Source organism: Schistocerca serialis, chromosome 3, assembly GCF_023864345.2.
Source record: "Schistocerca serialis cubense isolate TAMUIC-IGC-003099 chromosome 3, iqSchSeri2.2, whole genome shotgun sequence".
Taxonomy (NCBI): Eukaryota; Metazoa; Arthropoda; class Insecta; order Orthoptera; family Acrididae; genus Schistocerca; species Schistocerca serialis.
Window position 1 is genome coordinate 356,673,010 of NC_064640.1, and position 21,967 is coordinate 356,694,976.

At 39.1% G+C, this 21,967-nt stretch overlaps 1 protein-coding gene across 1 annotated transcript in view; it reads right to left on the minus strand.

Annotated features, from left to right (window-relative positions):
• Positions 1–21,967, minus strand: part of LOC126470161 (katanin p60 ATPase-containing subunit A-like 1) — an 88,007-nt gene that overhangs the window by 42,094 nt on the left and 23,946 nt on the right. The window contains exons 2-4 of the mRNA XM_050097788.1: positions 12,531–12,834; positions 4,259–4,480; positions 1,447–1,589 (exon numbers count right to left, since the gene is read on the minus strand). Coding sequence (XP_049953745.1) covers positions 1,447–1,589; positions 4,259–4,480; positions 12,531–12,812 — 647 coding nt within the window. The 5' untranslated portion in view covers positions 12,813–12,834. The remainder of the gene's footprint in view (positions 1–1,446; positions 1,590–4,258; positions 4,481–12,530; positions 12,835–21,967) is intronic.

Below are 21,967 nucleotides of genomic sequence, written 5' to 3' on the forward strand. Positions count from 1 at the left end.
GTTTCAGTTTCAGTGAAAGACAGAACCTTGAATTCATTGGTTGGGGGTGGGGTGGGTGGCTGTAAAACCTTGAGTTCTCTCTGGTCCCTGTCTCCTCTGTACAGGGCCCTGAGACCTATCACACCATCCACAATGGCGAGTAGTGATAGATCCTGTACTTGCTGTAGAGGAAACAATGGGAGGATTGTATTCGAGGTATCATTGGTATCTTTGGTACATGTTTCTCTGTAGCCCTCCAAGTACACCTGTTTGGTGCAGCTCCAGTCATCTAACAGTTGTCAGATCTGCTTCCAGCTGTCTACAAACAGTAAGTAACTCATCGCAGGCCTGAGAACAACATTCGCAGTTGAGCGTATTGTGACTCATGGAATGTTTCACAAAAGAGTAAACTTATAACTTTAAATGAAGCTTGCTGATTTGTGTTTAATTTTTGGATTTGTTATGCTACAAGTATTACAAGTGCCCATTAAGAACTGAATCAATTAACACCCAAGGAAGACATTTCTATTATGACAAAAGAAAAACCTGGGATAAAATCTGTTGATTTCCTGAAAGAATTTGTTTTCTGGGGTTATACTCAATAGCAAACTCAGCTAACTAACTAAAAAATAGAGGACACGTGCAGTGCACAGTCTGTTATTTTTCAGAGTGTTTTCAAACTTGTTCTTATTTTGAGTTTTAAACACCAGTGGAGTAGTTTGGCATTTTCTGTGACAGAATGAAGCACTTTTTGTTTCAAGGAAAAAATCTGGTCAGATATTCTTTAATTTATAGATTAGCAGTTGTAGTGACCAAGAGTGCATAACAGATGGGACACATAAAAATCCAATACACTACCTGGGAAAATATAGGCTATATTTAATATCCCTTGTATTTACTAAAAATACATCAACACTCAACAGATTCTTGAGAGTATCAAGAAATCGGCACCCTGAATCATGTCATCTGGGAGTTTATCAGTTAAAAAAAGTCTCAGATGAGGACAGGAATCTATTTAGTGCCAAAACAGTATGCTGAGGAATGACACAATAATAAACAGTTACATTTTCTCTCTCTCTCTCTCTCTCTCTCTCTCTCTCTCTCTGTGTGTGTGTGTGTGTGTGTGTGTGTGTGTGTGTGTGTGTGTATGTGTGTGTGTGTGTGTGTGTGTGTGTGTGTGTGTGCATGTTTCAGAACTGCTTATTGTATTTTATGTGCAAAATTTTCACACTGTCAGCTCATCTGGAATTCACAACAATGGCTTAGGGACTACATATGTTTCACAATCTCTGCATTATTAATCTTCCAATGTGCCTGTACCCTAACCTTTTTTTTTTCTCAGACTCTACTCAAACACTGATTGCAGTGTCAACCAACTTATATCTTCATTCACACAGGCAACACTTGTCCATATAACTTAATTAATGGATGTTTCTTTACCATTTGAAGTAAATATGGTGTTCATACCTGTTAGAATTAAGACCATCCATTTGAATCAACAGTTCTGCCTTAAATCTTCGGGAAGCTTCATGTTCTGAATCTGTACGACGTTGTGAACACAGTGAATCTATTTCATCTATAAAAATAGTGCTTGGGGCATAAAAGTGAGCCTGAAATATAATGCATATTATTAAGGAAATATCTTATTCATTGCAGCAAATTAAAATGTTCAAGTTGAAAAACTGGTATGAGTGAGACCCAGAAAACAAAATCGCTTTGAAAAATTAATACAAGTATTCAATCACTATTCCAATCATATTGCCTTTTTTCTACATGTCATTATATTTTGAAATGTACATTGTGTATTTGTAATGTAGCAGTATGAGCTGTTAGCCTAGAATATACAGTATATTATAAGAAATGAGTTGATTGGCATATATTTTAGATAAACTTCTTCTACCAATATTGAAACATGTAGGCAACAAATTAGCTTTATGTGATCATATGAACTGAATTATTTGTTATAAAGTACAGGCCACAGCATATGCAGTGGATCTCCTGAAACACTGCTTTACAGAGACACTTTAATGGAGCATTATGATGTGGAGATGCTTGTGTCAAAGTTACTCTCAACTATTTTTAAATAATTAATATTTTTGATATTTATATCCAGTCTGACAGGACAGTAGCACTGAGCATTTTCCTAACTATGGGTATCAGAGTCTAGGCGTACAATGAATATCCTCTTTAGTTTCTTAATATTCAATCTGGAGTTGCCAAACTTGATTATCTATATTTCTAGTTTCACACTATGCTCCACTTTTTTCTGAGTTGTTGGCTACCCTCTCCACCACTTTTGTGTTCTAGTTTTTAAATCTTATCCATTGGTTTCATTATTTATTTATTTCTTATCCTGTGACAATATGACTTTTTTGACTTGGGAACCTGGTTGGGTCTCCTGCATATCTCTTAAATTGCCCCTTTTCTTTCAGCCCTTTCTTCTATTTTAGTCCATAAAGGAACATCTGATTCCAAAGTCTACTATCTTTATCATCTGCTGTTCTTGTGTTTTTCTACTGGAACCTCATAAGTGTCAATTTTCCATTTCAGTTTAGAATTATTAATATTAGTTGAACTGAGAACAAAGAGTATCAACTTAGTTTACAAATTCCAAGGATTTTAGAAAAGGGAAGGGAAGGGAGGAAAATGCATTGAAACCTGTAAAATAAAGTGTGAGAAGGATGATGCACTGAAAGAATCAGCTCAGAGGACATTAAAAAAATCAGAGTGTTGCAACAAGCATATCAATTCTGAAGAAATTAATGAAATGCTATTAAAAACAAAATAGTGTACAATGTAAATGCCTTGAAGTTGTTCTCAGAATGAAACATTAAGCCTGAAGTAAACTTTAAGCAAGAATAAAAATTCCCAATAGGTTAAAGCTTTATGTCAGACTGAGACCTGAGTATAGATCTTTGCTTGCCTTCCACATAAGTCACATAATTTTAACCTTTCAGGAATATTTCTCTGCAATAAATGTTATACTACAGAGTAATAATTTAGTTTTGCCAGCACTGTGATCTAGATTGTTCCAGCTTGAATGCAAATGGAGTAGAGAGTATTAAAATGTACTATTAGAATCTGCACAGTTTCAGTTTTTTAACTCAACTGTCCTGTTCTTGAGATTAATAGCAAATTATACCAAACCAACTCCAAAAAGACATACTGTGCTGCATGGTTTGTTTGTAGAAATATGCTCTATAATCTCCTCAGGCTCTGTAACACTAACAGTGCTGTCTTCCCTACTAGATGTGTTGAAGACAGGATTCTTCATTATAATGTCAAATGTAAATATATGTAGTGTTAATGACAGTCTACTTTTATGACAGTGATAGAACTGATTTGTTCTTTATATAATTAGGACAACTGCAAATGAGTATTTACCCATATACAAAAGAGGGCACTACTTTTTAAAAAATCTGCTTACTTCTAAAATACAAATTATTATCCATGAACTGGAAAAAAGGAAAGTTACTTTATTTAGACCATTATGGTCTATGGTATGCATATTCCTATTTCTCTCTGAAAAACCCTCAAGTTTTGTACAGATTCTGCATTATCTCACTAACATAAGCATAACTGATAAATACACAAACTGCAAGCTTTACTTTTCATACACGTCAGATGCTTACTTTCGAAATTTAGTGTACCAAAGCAACCCAGGCCACTTTTGTTCCTATATTTTTTTTTTCTTATGCTGCATACACTGCCATTGTCTTCAAATGTCTGAAATACAGCTTTTCAACTGGTTCTATAACTTCATTGTTTATTTGTACAATTTTTTTCCTGTGCACTGATTACAAATCATTTGCAGGCAAACAACACAATGTCATCAGCAAAATGAAGATTGTTCTGTTACATTCCATTAACAAATATTTTTCACGATATGTACCTGAAAACATCACCTAGGGCTGCTGTGAATAGCATCGGTGATACAAAACTCCGTACATACTTCTTTTCTCAATTTTAAAATTCCCGTTATCCTGGTTAAATCTAATGATAGTCATTGCAGTGGTTTATGCATTCATCAGCATAATAACATAGGTTGAATCAATGTATTGTCTGTCAAGGACTGTCAGAAGAGAATTTACTGACATTAAATTTAAAGCTTTCTCAAAATCTCTGAATCGTAGGCAAAGTGCAACTACTTTCATGACTTATAAATGGTTGATTGTGCTATACTGACTTCTAAAACCAGATTGCTACTTTGACTGATTAAAAGTGATTTTTATGCAGTTAGTGAAAACTTAAGTGAATTTCCATTATTGTATAAGCGTACCATTTCAAATAATAGTCGCACAAGCTTTTCTGAGTCTCCACGGTATTTTGAGGTAAGTGTTGCTGAAGAAATATTGAAGAATGTTGAACCACACTCAGTTGCAACTGCGTTAGTCAACATAGTCTTTCCTGTTCCTGGAGGTCCCACCATAAGAATTCCTTTCCATGGTCTTTTTATTCCACAGAAGAAATCAGGCATCAGCATTGGGAGTACCATGGCTTCCTGAAACATAGAGTGCTTTTTCAGCCTATGTAAATGTCAATATGCCATTCACTGGTCAGTAATTGATGATTATATAGAACATTCATTCTGGAAGTTCTCCATTTATCAGAAAGAAATGAGTTTGTAAATTAATAATAAAGTAGATTTAATGGCAATGTATGTTCCGGAAATAGAAATAATTTCACTTGACTGATGTATGTTCTTTGAGGATCTTGGAAAGAATATTTGTAACATTCTCATAGTGGATTGTTTGGCTTCAAAATTAAATTAGTTACGCCAACTTTCTCACTGTATGTCCTACTCAGTTAAGTAACTAAAAATATGACTCAATTAAAATAAAGTAAGTAAAACAGATTTCTTAATAGCACAGGTTTACAGAGCCAGTTTTTCTACAACAGAATATTTGCATCTGTATGAGGTCAGATATATATGCTGATGGGAAACTGATTGCTACCACATTGGAGTAATAGCACTTTTGTTGTTTCACTGAATTGAGTGTTTCAGTATGGTACATGACTGAAATGTAGTCAGACCATGCACTGGCTGTACACAGAACAGCTGCACACAGAAAGGCAACATGTTTGACTGACAAGTGACACAAGTCAGATGTGAGGGACAGCTTCATCCCTGAAGCTATACAGGTACTGGAGCTTTCATTGGCCACAATTTCCTGTATATACAGTGGCTATGTTGATCCAGGTAATACTGCAACTACAGTTATCAAAATTTAGCTGGTAGGGATTTCCATCACTGGGCTGAGAATTTAACCTTAGACCGACAAACCACAGCCCTCCAGATCACTTGCTATTTTTGTACACAATATTTGGGAAACAATACCATCAAGACCTATCGCATCACCATAAGGTACAAAAACCGCCATCACACAATAAACAATTTGCAAACCACACCTCGCAGACCAGAGCAATTAGCATAAGGGCAAAAACACTGCAAATGGATGCTCAACAAAAGGTAAAAGGTCACTAAGGCAGATGAGTTTCAGTACAGAATTGCATATTTCAAAATGTGTGTGTAATCCTATAACGATCAAGATGCAGTCTAATAAGTGGTAGTCTCTTCATGTGATGAAATTCATATGAGACTGAACGTGACCTCTGGTGCATGTACTCCTATCATTCATAGGCTAAGGATTCAGGTAGTGGCTGGCAGATCATGTGTTTATATTTGTGATTTATAGGGTCCTACTGGAGATATGTATTTTCAGCATGATAATAATACACCCATCAAAAAAAGTTTTGCATCACCTCGGTTCCAAGAGTTCCAGAACCTGTACAGAAAATTGGAATAGAGATCAACATAAACATAATTTATGCCCTTTTTATTGCTCATAAAGACCACATATTGCATGTTGTACCACCAAACAGCGAGACCTTCAGAGGTGGTGGTCCAGATTTCTGTACACATCGGTAGCTCTAATACCAAGTAGCATGTCCTGTTGCATTGATGCATGCCTGTATTTGTCATGGCATACTAGCCACAAGTTCATCAAGGCACTGTTGGTCCAGATTGTCCCACTCCTCAATGGCGATTTGGTGTAGATCACTCAGAGTGGTTGATGGGTCTCGTTGTCCATAAACAGCCCTTTTCAATCTACCCCAGGCATGTTCAGTAGGGTTCATGTCTGGATAACATGCTAGTTACTCTAGTTGAGCAAAGTCATTATCATGAAGAAAGTCATTCACAAGATGTGCACGATTGGGGTGCGAATTGTTGTCCATGGAGACAAATCTTTGGTACATGTTTCTCTGTAGCCCTCCAAGTACACCTGTTTGGTGCAGCTCCAGTCATCTAACAGTTGTCAGATCTGTTTCCAGCTGTCTACAAACAGTAAGTAACTCATCGGAGGCCTGAGAACAACATTCGCAGTTGAGCGTATTGTGACTCATGGAATGTTTCACAAAAGAGTAAACTTATAACTTTAAATGAAGCTTGCTGATTTGTGTTTAATTTTTGGATTTGTTATGCTACAAGTATTACAAGTGCCGATATGGTTGCACTATCAGTTGGAGGATGGCATACACGCATCGTACAGCTATTACAGCACCTTCCATGACCTCCAATGGTGTATGTCAGCCCCACATAATGCCATGCTAAAACATCAGGGAATCTCTGCCTTGCTGTACTTGATGGACAGAGTGCATTCAACCTGACTGGGTTGCCTCCATACAGGTCTACGACGATTGTCTGGTTGAAGGCATATGCGACACTCATTGGTGAAGAGAACATGATGCCAATTCTGAGCAGTCCATTCAGCATGTTTTTGGGCCCATCTGTACCACATTTCATGGTGTCATGGTTGCAAAGATGGGCCTCGCCATGGACGTTGGGAGTGAAGATGCGCATCATGCAGCCTATTGCGTTCAGTTTGAGCCGTAACACGACGTCCTGTAGCTGCATGAAAAGCATTATTGCACATGGTGGCGTTGCTGTCAGGGTTCCTCTGAGCCATAATCTATAGGTAGCAGTCATCCACTGCAGTAGTAGCCCTTGGGTTGCCTGAGCGATGCATGTCATGAACAGTTCTTTTTCTCCCTGTAACTCCTCCATGTCCAAACAACATTGATTTTGTTCACTCTGAGACTCCTGGACACTTTCCTTGTTGAGAACCCTTCCTGACTGAAAGTAACAATGTGGACATGATCAAACTGTGGCATTGACCATCTAGGCTTGGTTGAACTACAGACAACATGAGCCGTGTACCTCCTTCCTGGTGGAATGACTGGAACTGATCGGCAGTCGGACCCCCTCCATCTAATAGTCACTGCTCGTGTGTGGTTGTTTAAATCTTCAGGCAGGTTTAGTGACGTCTCTGAACAGCCAAAGGGACTGTGTCTGTGATACAATATCCACAGTCAATGACTATCTTCAGGAGTTCTGGGAACTGGGGTGACACAAAACTTTTTATGATGTGTGTAAATACCCACATCATCACATCATCACATCACTCTTGAATGTTGTCAGTGTGGTGCTCTATGGATATTAGAGAATGGTCTAATTTCAGTCCTATTGAGCAAGCCTGGGATTCTACACATCATTAGACTAGTTTCCACTAGATGTGAATCATCAATCAGTAAGAGTCCATGGGGCAACTAGTCTCTTGCAAACCCCATGCCATTACAAGTGTCCACCATCATCATGGTACTGTATGTTACTAAGGAAATGTGTATCATTCCATTACTCTTCAGTGTCTATTTCATTGATGTATACATCTTCATAAACAATAAATAATGCACAGTATGGGAATGTCTAAGTACCTCCACACTTGTTCTCCTATATCTTAGTTCTTCATCGTGATCATAGATGTTAACCTCGAAACTTTATTATTAGGATTTTTGCTGACAAATTTTGTGTATTGTGCTTATATGCAAAGTTAACCATCTGAAATGTTAGCCTGTCATCTGAAACATCAGGAACTTTATGCCATACTTTCTAAAATGAAAGCAGCTTCTTGTACCTTTACTTATTTTCTTCAAGTGCTACTAAACACACTTAAGAGCCAAAGAAACCAATTCACCTGTCTAATATCATGTAGGCCCCCCAAAAGCATGCAGAAGTGCCACAACACAATGTGGCATGGACTTGACTAATGTCTGAAGTAGTGCTGGAAGGAATTGACACCATGAATTCTGCAGGGCTGTCCATAAATCTGTAAGAGTACAAGGGGGTGGAGATCTCTTCTGAACAGCATGTTGCAAGGCATACCAGATATGCTCAATAATGTTCATGTCTGGGGAGTTTTGTGGCCAGCAGAAGTGTTTGAACTCAGATATGTTCCTGGAGCTACTCTGTATCAATTCTGGATGTGTTGGGTGTTGTTGGAATGCACAATGGACATGAATGGATGCAGGTGATCAGACAGGATGCCTACGTACACGTCACCTGTCAGAGTTGTATCTACACATATCAGGGGTCCCATATCACTCCAACTGCACATGCCCCATACCATTACAGAGCCACCACCAGCTTGAGCAGTCCCCTGCTGACACGCAAGGTCCATGGATTTTTGTGGTTGTCTCCATACCCATAGGCGTCCATCTGCTTGATATAATTTGAAATGAGACTCCTCTGACCAGGCAACATATTTCCAATCATCAACAGTCCAATGTTGGTACTGACTGTCCTAAAGCTTTGTGTTGTGATGTTTCATTGAATGGTTCACACCGACACTTGTTGATGGCCCAGCATTGAAATCTGCAGCAATGTGCAGAAGGATTGCACTTCTATCACACTGAACAATTCTCTTCAGTCATTGTTGGTCCTGTTCTTGAAGGATCTTTTTATGGCCGCAGCAATGTTGGAGATTTGATGTTCTACCGGATTCCTGATATTCACAGAACACTCGTGAAATGGTCATACAGTAAAATCCTCACTTCATCACTACCTTGGAGATGCTGTGTCCCATTGCTCATCTGCTGACTACAACACCGCATTCAAAGTCACTTAAATCTTGATAACCTGCCATTGTTGCAGCAGTAACCTATCTAACAACTGCGCCAGACACTTGTTGTCTTATATAAGTGTTTCCAACTAGAGCACTGTATTCTGCCTATTTGCATATCTCTGTACCTGAGCATGCACACTTTTACCATATTCTTTGGTGCTTCAGTGTATATTCTGTTAATTTAATAACTGAGGTTGCACACCAGGGATGATATTTTGAACAGCAAAAGATTTTAAAATTTCTGATTTTTTTTACACATTTGTAAATGTATTACTGCATATTTTTCTTTTAACCACTATGCCAGACATAAACATTGTGTTTATAACTCGATGTCTACTGACACATGTTATGCAAGGATGTTCGTTGGGCAGGTGAAATGACAATCTCCCATGATATTCTAACCATTATTTTACTTTATCTTACAAATCTTATATTATGCAATTGAAATCAGTTAAAAATGTTACAACTACTGGTTAGAAATAGATGTCAATGGGAATACAATAAATGAAACTCTATGTAAAAGTCTAAGCATTCAGATGGATAATAAACTGAGTTGAACCAGCATAAAGGGTATGTTCTCCAAAAAGCTCCTATCTGTCTGCTTGGCATTTGAAAATCCCTACCACTGTGTAATCTGCAGATTGTGTTTACATACTTTCATTCAGTACTGCACTATGGTGCAGTGACATAATTTCCTGGGACAGTGCAGGAAAGGTTAAAAAAGTATTTTTTCTAAGGGCACATGCAGTTAAAATATTTTGTAAAGTTTCTAACCAAGCATTTTGCAGAATCCTCTTCATAGACTCTGGGATCTTTATACTGGTGCACCAATAAATTTACTTCCTAACATTATTTGTGGTTAATAATAAGTGCAAATTTAGACTACGCATACCTGGCTAGGGTTCAAAATGTATGTGTCAGCCATGAATGTTAGCAGTAATATTGACACAGTTCATAGTAGTTATGTTACTTTCTGAAATGACCATAGGTCTCACAGAGGTCTAGGTAAGCTTTTACATAATATCCACCACAATCAATTTATGCTACATGGTGCATGTGTCATGAAGAAATTACCATGAAAGACAGTTTTCCCTAACATGTATGAATCTGGCAGTGTAAGACGATAGATAATGTTTAAATAAACAGCAATCTTGTTACAAATATGTTAATGTAGGATATGATGTCCTTTGATTTTTCTGATACACCGAGCTGCTCACTTGGTAGGTATAGGAACTTTACCTACATATTGCTGTAAACACTGATAAATGTTTAGTCACTGCCAAAGAGTTTCAGAGGACTGTCATCTGCAACAATAATTTCACACTAAATGTTTAATTTTTTTCTCTGTTGCTATTGCCATATTGTTGAAAAACACTAAAATTTAATTTATGCTGACTGGTCTAAGCTATATGACATATCATGTTTTTACATGTCACCTAGAAAGCAAGAGCAGCTTTCTATATTCATTATCGAATGAGTTATCAAGAATGAAGTATGGATCACATCAACATTATATTCAGTTGATAAAAGGTTAGTTTCAGTATAAATTTTGTAGTCTGATCAGCCTGAAGTAATTACATGCAGAACTGTGAGTAGTATAAAATGTCTATTTTCCCTAGCTTACTATTACTCCGTGAAGAAATGAGATCTATCTGTTTGTTGAGAACGGAGAAGGTCACTCTTCCAGGTGAAGCACCATACATTAGTATTTGTGATTATGGGGCAACTATTCACAAGTCTGAGCTGCAAGAGATGGCTGTCATGTATGTGTGAGGTGTGCTTGCTTATGTGAATGAATGTGTGTGTGTTTTCTTATTAAAAAAGGCTTTGGCCAAAATCTAAATGTGTAATAATATTTTCATTGTGCCTGTCTCCAGCTCAACATGTCATCTTTATGGTGAGTAGCAATCTATCCTTTTCTTATACAGCTGATATTTCAACCTGGTGTTTCCATTGTTTTATACATGAGTGATTTCAGTTCAATAACCTATTCTTCATTATGAATTATGGGAATATTCTGCATCTAAGAAAAAATAAGGATTTTTTAAACCAGTATGCTTAGAATACTATCAGAAATTCCTATGCGTCTTATGTGTGATTAACATATATGTATTCCCGAAGAAAAAAATTAATGTTTAAATTGATATGATTCCTAAAGTAGCAAGATTATGAAACTGTGAGACTCCAACATGTTCAGAACCCATACCATCTGTAACTTCCAACTAAAGGACAGATCTTTTACACAGATGCAAAATGTTCTACATAAATGGATAATGTCCATATAGAACACCCAACATTCCTACATTATCCTTTGTCTGAACTTCAACAATATTATGTAATCTGCCTAGCTCCTTCTGCTTTCACACCACTGACTCTGTCACACAGTTCTTCTTTTTTCTTCCTATTACTATTCCAGTCCTCCCTAACATTGGTTCTATAGACTGATATTTTTCTGAATACCTCTAAATTTTATGTGTGTAACTCACTTTTTACATTAGTATTTATTTAATTTGATATTTATTTAAATATTATGTTTTTATTTTGTTCCAGTATCCAAAGCAATATATCAGCAACCTCAAAATTATGTTTATCTTCCTGATAACCTTTTTGTTTGAGGAAACGATGTCTTACCGCTCAGCAAGTGGAAATCTCCATTTTTTTGTGTGCCTTACTGTCACTCAGTACTATTTTTAAAGGCAAATTGTGGCTGTCTCTACATAATTGCACATCATCATGAGAAACATTCATTGTCTTGCTAGTTAGTGATGATTACATGAAGTAGTAGTGGAAGGCTAACTATGTTATGTACTTAATTATGGAGACAGGAAATGGCGTATCCCATTTCAATGAAATACTACTGATAAAATTCAGCATATACAGGAGATTAAAAATGAGTATGGCTCTGGCAAAGCTGCATTGGCAAAGCATATACATGAAATTCAGAGATGAATACTGTAACTCCCAATAGCATGTCTGGTCCAAGTTAAAGTCTTTCAGAAGATTTATAACATAGAATGTTAAATTTTGGATGTTCTTTCTGTGGAAAGTTGTTAAGGAAACTTTTGAACACCGGTGTGTTATGGAATTTGGTTTTACTTTGTTGTTTTTGTACCTGTAAGGGAAAATCCACATGAGCAAGATAAGAAGCAGTAGGACACACATAGGTCTCATCATGCTTCCTCTACATATAGAACACAGGAGGAAGAGAATGGTGGTCGTGTTAAGCAGTACCTGACAGCCACTAACCAGTGGCATGAAGAGTGCAGATGTCAATCAATATCCAGGGCACCTGAGGTGAGGGTATTTGCTCTCATGTCTGATGCAATGATTTAGTATTAAACTGTTCTTTTTATTAAGCAGGAGATATAAAACATAATTTCTGATACCACACATCCAGAGTGTATTTTAAATACAAAAAGTTATTCAAGCAGTAGAGAAACATTTCTCATGTACACCTTCTTCTGGTTTTTTAATACTTTCATCATATTTTGCTGAAATTTTTGATTATTCTTGAGTTGTGTTAGTAATAACATGTAACTCAACAAAATATTACTGTCTAAAATAAGTGTGTAACTGAATATTGTTCATCACCTGAAGTATTGCTTTTGCTTCGCTCAGCCCAGCGACACGGTTCCACTGCACATTAGGATTTCTATGAATGATATCCTTTTCAAGTGTCTCTACAAGATGCTGTTCATACTGGGCAGCCTGGAACACTTTTGGTGGGGTTTCATGAGAATCACTATCTTGTGAAGGTATTGCAGATGGTAATGAAGGCGGTCCCTCATTGCTCCGTCTTACAGGTCCTTGTGTTTTCATGCTCACTGCTGCTCCAGGATGTGACCGCTTTGTCAGGCATGGAGTGCGGTCCATTGAATGAGACTTCCTGGATCGGCTACAATGAAAGAAGTCAAAAGTCTTAATGAAAAATTTACTTGGTGAAATTGTAATGACTTATTGTTAAATGTGTAATGAATTTAGATATTCACTAATATAATACTATGACAACTAGCTCGAAACTGAAGTTATGGTATGCATTTTTGTTTATAAGAATTAATTATGGAGCACATTTATGATTCAAACTTTCAGAAAATATTGATGGTACTTCTTTCCTATCTTTTCACATTTTCAGTCATTGCAAAATTTGTGGTAATCCAAATTCAGACACTTCTTAACCACATTTTCATTAATGAATAGCTTTCTAAACCATCTTAGAAGAGGTGATATACTGTGTGAGGGTCAATGTAAACATAGGACAATGTAACAAACTCTTAGTCAATGAAGAACCATCAAACACAGTGAAAACATGAAAGCATGTGACAGTATGGCTTCATGAACTGCCAGTAATGGAGGAGATGCATTGCAGTTTAAGAATCACTAAGTAAGAAATGGTGCTGTCCCTTAACTAAAAGTGGCTCATGTCAAAAGTGTGGCTGTGGTGGTATGCTCCTTCAGAACTACTTTTAGTAAAAAAAAGAAATCCAAACTTAGCGACATTAAAACTATATTATAAACTGTACCATACAGATATGAGTTACTGAATATTAATGACAGGATATAACCCTCTATGGTTGTGCTTAACAAGTTTGTAAGCTTCCAATACATTGTAAAATAGTGCTGTGACAATTTGTTGAATCACTTGAGTAATTGCATCTTGGGAATGTGGAAACATTTGTTTCAGCTCTTCATACTTATTATGAATGATCTTACAAAGGGTAAGCTGTGAACTTTTAAGAAATTCTACAAAAAGTGGATAATTTTGAGAAATATCTGGATAAAAAATTACTATGATAGATATTATTCCAAAACATTGTGATTATTTTCTTTAAGAATTACAAATTTGTTAACTTAGGCATTCACAAGAAAAGTTGTTTTTATATAAAATCAGCCCTACAGAATTTTATGCAAAGAAGAGCAGTGTATTTGCTTGTGTGGCACACAGAGCAGATGGAGAGGGTGGCAACAGTTACTTGAGTGGCTCCTTTAATTATACTGCAGCTGTTTTGTGCTAACAAATAGGTGAGCTACAAGAAACATTTCTGAAAATGGTAAGGTTTTGGCTTTTATCTCCACATTTACTCTGCAGCATTATTTAAAATTGTTTCTGCGATACTAATTTTCTGTATACCTTTTATGTAGCTCTCAGAGATGAGTTGTCCATCAAGACAATGTTAGACAATAAGGAACTGTTTTCTGGACTTCCACAAAAGATAATGTTTATACAGGTCACAAGTATCTCATTATTGTGTATTTCCATGTGTCAGAAAAGTGTATATACACTGCCTGACAAAAATAGTGAAGCACCCAGTTGGGGAGGAGGGAACAAAACGAAACTTCATGGGTTGAGAGGGTATGTGATATTATTTCAGTGATTACAAGATTGGGGCAAATTTACAAAGAAGTTGACAGTAAAGTGGACCCACCTATCAGTATGACATTGCACTCTCTTTTGCCTGGCTTTATTTACTGATACAATTGTCAAGGGTGTCATAAAGCCATTGTACCCTCTCCAATGGCAAGTCATTCCTTGGTATCCTGGATACTGGCACTTTGACAGAGTTGATGTCTCAGCTGGTCCTCAGCATTTTCTATCAACAACAAATCTTGATGTTGCTAGAACAGGAATACCTCAACATCACACAGAGACTTCACAGAGGCACTTTCCATGCGTGGATGAGAATTGTTCCGTTGAAAAGTAGCACCACAATACTGTAGTACGAGTGGTAGTATGCGAGAATGCAGGATGTCTGTTATGTACCATTTTGCCATCACAGTTCTGTAACCAGTACCAGCTACGATGTAAAGTCATACCCGATGGCTCTACACACCATGATGCCAAGACTAATACCTCTATGCCTCTTCAAAACATTGGAAGAATGGGACATCTTCCCACGTCACTACCATGCGTGTCGACGATGATCATCTAGCCTAGCGCATAATCATGATTCATTGCAGAATACAATGTGACATCTTTCATCAGCAGTCTAGGTTCCATGTTCATGGCACGTCTCCGAACACTGCTGTTTGTGTTGTGGCATTAATGGGAGCCTACATATGGGAAAGTAGTTCCCTAGTCTGGCTGCTGCTAATCTCTACTGAATGATGCAGGATGATACAGAACATTGCAGGGAATCCATTACTTGTTCTTGTATGGCAGGCACAGATGTGGAGGGGTTACAGTGTGCTTCATGCACTAATGAACTACGGTGGCTGTTCTACCTGTCACAGAGAATTGCAACTATAATCTTTTACACAAACACTGGTGTTTTATATGTTTGACAGCCGACCATGTCTTCTGGGTGCTTCACTGTTTTGTCAGACAGTATATATAACTACTAAGAAGCCAACATTTAATTCATCTGTAAAATCATTTCTGTAAAAAATAAATAACACTGCATAATATATTATAAAAAACTTGACCAATATGTCTTTTTATCAAATATCAAAATATCTTATATCATACCCTTGTATATTACAAATAGAGCACATACAATATTTTGATTTTATTGATCAATAATTCTGTCCACAAAGAGTTCAGCTCATGGGGAAAGATATCAGCTATCCTCATAAAAGAGCCCTATTGTCACTTTGGAATTCTGTAGATGACATAGAACTAGTAGCAGGCACTCATGTGACCATCCACCATTGACAAATCATTTCAGGCAAGTGATGTCAGTTGTACGAATCACTGCAGTAAGCTAGGTTGAGAAGGAGATGTGACAGAATGGAAAAGGAGATATTGTATTTGGATGTGCATATAACCACACTGTGACTGATGTTGCCCAGTTTGTTAGTGTATCAATGTGGAATGTCAAATGTGTTTACAGGGAATAGTGTACTATTCACAGCCAAGTAACAGCATTTTAACTATGGTCATGATAAGGTCTTAACTAACAGGGATGTCAATGATGATCAGTTTCAAACTTGCCAGGAAATGGCATCAGTGAATGCAGTTTCATCTCAATAAGTTGTGAAGGGAGTGCAATGGACATTTAGCGTAGGGTGGTACCTCACAAAAGGCCATTACTCACAAATGCACATAAATCTACTTAATGAGCCAAACAACACAGAGGAATGGAGGCACATAGTGTGGCCTGATGAGTCATAGTTTTTCCTCTTTTCAAATGATACAAGGTGCTGAGTGCATTGGTGGCTCAATGAGGCATTTAAACTATAATGCACTGAGGGTGTAGGTCAGGATGGAGGTGGTCCTGTGATCTTCGAGGGATATTTTTTTGTACCATGGCTTGAGCCCATTCATTCAGGCTACGGATGTATATTTCAGCATTCTTGCCAAACAGTTATCTTCCTTTCTTCTATATATTCATGGTGATATGTCATGGACACTACCATCTTTCATGATGGCAGCAGCTATGTTCACAGGTCTGCAAGCATATGTTCCTGGTTTGATGAACATTCAGGGATCCTATCAAACCTCAGCTTATAACAGACCAGAAAAGTTCAAACAAAAACTAACATATCACGCAAGTATACCACACTGATTGAAAGAAACCGGAAAATTAATAGGTACATGTTTCTACCAAATTCTGTGACAAGGATCATTTTTCCACACAAGTAACAATATGTCATTTGCCACCCCCCCCCCCCCCCCCCTCCCATTTTTCCACACAAGAAACATTTCATGCCCCCTTTCCCTTCTACTTCCCTTGCACGTACATTACCTGCCAAGCTGCAATTCCTTGGGCTCTTCATGAGACCTGTCAAAATAAACCTAAATCTACTGAACATGGAAATGGATTGGTTTTGCTACTAATTATGATACACTCTGTGTAAAATTTTCCCCAAGAGGCACCTCTAGGGTGCCTCAGCCTGGTGCCCCAAGTGGCCCTTGGAACGTAAACAGGGCCCTCCTGTGGCAACGTAGAGATTATGACTCAGAAACATCCAGATGTGACAGAAATCTATGTAATGGGGAGAGTAAATGATTTTGAATAAACTTACAAAGTTTGTGGAAGTGACCTGGTATGATAAGATATCAGTAGTATGAAAAAGGCAACACCAAGTACTAGTACTGAACTAAGTGTTATTAGTGTTCTATGCCCCACAGAAAATTGGATATAGGTAGATGAGTTAGTTTCAATTTCTACATGAGGCTACATACTGTCAGATTATTTGTGTAAAAGCAGTTATGAGACTAAAAAAGAGTAGAAATGCAAAGCTATTATAAAATTCTTTATACACAGAGATATATGCAAATACAGTTGTTGCTTACATCTATAGCTATGCAAGAAATCAACACTTCTATGTGGGAAGTTCAACACTGATTTATATTGGAACTAGCAGTAATGGAGTAAGGTGGAAATATTGACTTGTTCTTATACCATTCCTGATAGTAATATACACATAGGGGACAATTTCAGAAAATAGTTAATTTTGTATTCAGGTTGTATTTTATCAGAATTAATTGTTCAAAATATTGTTGCAGAAGAAGCTGAGTAGTGCAGCCGCTGTAGTGTAGTGGTTATGATACTAGACTGTTGCATGGAGGGTCGTGAGTTCAAAACTCACCTGAACTGAAACATTGCTATTCTAGAAGTATCCACAAACGGCAAGAATCATTGTACCGGAATGTTCTGTAACAGTATATATACTGTATGTGTTCCGGCTGGAGGCAGTTCACTCCGCGCTCTTGTATGTGCAAGTGCTGAATAAACCTTCGATAAGTAAAGTTAGTGTTCGTCATTCATCTCCTAACACCTTCCTCTGCGTGACATTACTCTGGTGGAGGCGCTGGGTATTGGAACTTGTGATACCACACATTGTCGACGACACAGTGGCTCCCATCAGGCCACGACAGAGCCGCCATTTACGTGGCGAGAAACCCGAGTTTGAGGCATATTCTATAGATCCCAATCTATTAGAGACAGAAGAAGAAGATGACGTCACGATAACAGCAACTGTGTGCCATCACATGAGACATCCTTCCGGGTTCTCTGGTGACGATGGTCAAGATCCAAACAAGTGGCTGAAGGTATACGAGCTTATAGTAAAATTTAACAAATGGGATGACACCGTGTGTTTGGCTAACATATTTTTTCTACTTGGAGGGCACTGCCAAGCAATGGTATGAGAACAACGAGGAGAAGTTCACAAGCTGGGAAGTATTCCAGGCGGAACTGCGCGAGTATTTTGGCGACACACAACGACAGAAGTGCAAAGCTGAAGATAAATTAAAGTGCAGGGCACAGCGTCCAGGAGAAACTACAGCATCCTACATTCAAGACGTCTTGGAGCTGTGTAAAATAGTGGATCCTCAAATGAAGGAGGAAGATAAGGTTGCACATCTCATGAAGGGTGTCGCTGAGGACATGTATCAAGCCCTACTCCTGAAGGAGGTTTCGACAGCAGACGACTTCATAAAATGGTGCTAGTATATCGAGACAATGCATCAAAAAAGAATTACACGCAAGAAGTTTGAACAGCTTCCAAGCGTCGTATCGATGTCTGTGATGGAGGAAGAAACTGATTTCACAAGTGTTCGTTGTCGGATAGTGAGAGAGGAAGTTCATAAGGCACTTGGATTGCACGTTGGGCAAAAAACCGAGACGGTTCAAGAGGTCATAAGGGAGGAAGTGGAACGGACATTGAACCCAATCTCTCGTCCTTCATTTCTCTTTAAAACAATAAAAAAGTCGAGACCCAGGCGAAGTTACGTTTCTACAAAGCCGCATGAGGAACCTGTTTAGGTACCAAGGAAGACTGATGTCTGGAGGACCCAGGGTAACCAACCAGTATGTTTCCACTGCGGACGACCGGGACGTGTGATGCGTTATTGTCGAGAAAGGATATTTGATGGAGCCCGCACCAAAAGACAGCAGAACGATCTTAGCCGTCGCCAACTTCGGGACGACGAAGATGAACAAGAAGAGGTGGGCGCCAGATGACGTAGGTCACCATCGCCGCAAGCTAGCCGCTGGAGAGGACGCTCCCCAACACGCCGATCAAGGTCCACATCGCCGTTTAGAAGCTGCAGCCGATCACCTAGCCACCGCCCCCTGGAAAACTAAAGAGTGCGACCTTCCTTGGAGGTGAGACTGTCGAAGAGAAAAATCCTCCGCCGTCGATCACTACGAAAATGATAGGAAACTACGTCGATGTCCTCATGGCTGGCCAACCAGCCCAAGCTCTTGTGGACTCTGGAGCTTCATAAGCAGTCATTTCGGAGAAGTACCATCGCCAGTTGCAGAAAACCGTATTCGTCGACAGCAAAACATCTCTGCTGAAGGAGCCTAATGGGAAATATGTAAAACCTACAGGAAGATGTGTCATTCATGTGGGTATAAGTGGCCATACACAGCTGTTAGAATTCATCGTCTTCCAAGAGTGTAATCATGACGTCATTCTCAGATGGGACTTTTTGATAGCTTCTCAAGCAATTATAGATTGTGGTCGCTCCAAGATTATGGTAGATGAGATGAGGTACTCTGGACAGGAAGATGCGCATCCGAGTGTGTGGAGACTATGTGTGCTGGATGAAGTGATCATTCCTACAGTCAGCACTAGAAAGGTCATGTGTCATGACATGCATCAACCAATGGATCTTGAGTGGAATGTAAGAGAAGCAAACCACTGGAGAATAACTTGGTCATCCCAGCCTCTGGCATCTCGTTTAAGAACGGATTCGGTGAATTGTGGATAGTTAAGTGTCGCCGAGAACCGCAGATCCTTCCAAGATGCATGTGCGTAGTAAATGCTGAGCTGTTAATTGCAGAACAGCTGAGCGTCATAGAAACTTCCCATGCCGGGTCTGTGGGCGAAATTAGCGCTACTTTCGCGCTACCACTACGAGACAAGATCTTCTAGCTCGACTATCACCAGATCTCACTAAGGAACAACAGAAGAAGCTAACTGCCATTCTTCAAGAGTTCTCTGAATGCTTCAATCCACAGGTGAAGAGCAAATTAGGCAAATCGTCAGTGAAGCACTGGATTAGCACTGGAGACCATCAACCAATAAGCCAGAGAGCATAACGTGTGTCAGCAACGGAACGTCGAATAATTTGCGACGAAGTAGAGAAAATGATGAAGAATGACATCATTCAGCCTTCGCAGAGCCTATGGTCGTGACCAGTGGTTTCTGTCAGGAAGACAGATAGCAGTTGGCGCTTTTGTGTTCATTACAGGAAGCTTAATAAGATAACTACAAAGGACCTTTACCCTCTTCCATGAATTGATGATACACCAGATTGTCTGAAAGGGGCTAAGTTTTTCTCAACCATGGACATGTACTCGGGATACTGGCAAATCGAAGTAGATGAGGCTGATAGTGAGAAAACTGCATTCATCACCCCTGAGTGCCTGTATGAATTTAAGGTAATACCGTTTGGTCTGTGTAATGCACCAGCAACTTTGGAACGAATGATGGATAATCTTCTAAGGCACCTGACGTGGACGATGTGTCTTTGTGAATTAGGTGACATTATAGTGTTCTCAGAGACATTTGATGAATTCATAAAAAGACTGAGGGCCGTTCTTAAGTGCCTCCAACAAGCCAGACCGTACCAACAAGCCAAACTGAAACTTAATGCAAGAGAGTGTCCCTTGGAGCAAAAGAAATCTAAATGGTTGGACACCTTGTGTCAAACGAAGGTGTACGGCCAGACCCAGAAAAGGTGAGAGCTATGACGGAATTTCCTATCCCTAAAAGTATTAGAAATGTGAGAAGCTTCCTCAGATTGTGTTCTTATTACCGTCGTTTTATCAAAGACTTTTGTATCAAAGTAAGGCCACACCAAGACTCATTAAAAGCCGATGCTACATTTATCTGGGGTGGTGCTCAACAAGATTCTTTCGATTTGCTGCAAAAAGCTCTGACGACTGACCCTGTACTTGATCTGTATGATGAGGGAGTACCTACAAAACTACACACAGATGCCAGTGGGTATGGGATCCGTGCTGTTGTAGTGCAGATTTCGGATGGAAAAGAGAAGGTTATAGCCTATGCGTCTAGGACACTTAAAAAAGCCGAGAGAAACTACTCAACTACAGAAAGAGAATATCTTGCTGTGATTTGGGCCATGTGCAAATTTCGACAGTATCTCTACGGAAGGCCATTCACAATTGTTACAGACCATCATTCACTTTGTTGGTTGACAGACCTTAAGGATCCAACAGGACGACTCGCCAGGTGGGCACTACGACTTCAAGAATATGACATTACCATAATGTGCAAAAGTGGGATAAAACACCAATATGCCGACTGTCTCTCAAGAAGCCCTGTGCCAGACCATCAAGACTTTGATGAAGATAATGACTGTCTCGCTGCACTCTAGGATCTCTCTGCTGAGCAGAAGAAGGACGCCAAGATATCTCAAATTATGCTTCCTTAAATCGGTCAGAGGATGTGAAAGGACAATTTAAGGTAGTTAAAGGATTACTTTGCAAGAAAAACTTTGATCCGTTTTTGAAAGAGGTGGCTACCAGTGATTCCTAAACACATGCGCTTAGATGTTCTACGAAATTCCATGACACACTTGAGGCCGGACATTTAGGATTTATTAAGACATACGATAGGATCCGCAAGAGACTTTTCTGGCCGGGTTTATTTAGGAGTGTCCGTCACTATGTGTCGCACTGTAGCGAGTGCCAGAGGAGAAAGGCAGTTCCTCAGAAACCACCTGGCCGACTCACGCCAATTGCACCAGCCGAAACGCCTTTCCATCGTATTGGGCTTGACCTCCTCGGACGGACGGCAGGAGTGGCCGAGCGGTTCTAGGCGCTACAGTCTGGAGCCGCGCGACCGCTGCGGTCGCAGGTTCGAATCCTGCCTCGGGCATGGATGTGTGTGTTGTCCTTAGGTTAGTTAGGTTTAAGTAGTTCTAAGTTCTAGGGGACTGATGACCTCAGCAGTTAAGTCCCATAGTGCTCACAGCCATTTGAACCTCCTCGGACGATTTCCAACGTCTGCTTGTGACAATAGATGGATTGTTGTTTGCACTGATTGTCTGACGCACTATGCCATTACAAAAGCCGTGAAAACAGCCGAAGCATTCAAGGTAGCCAAATTCA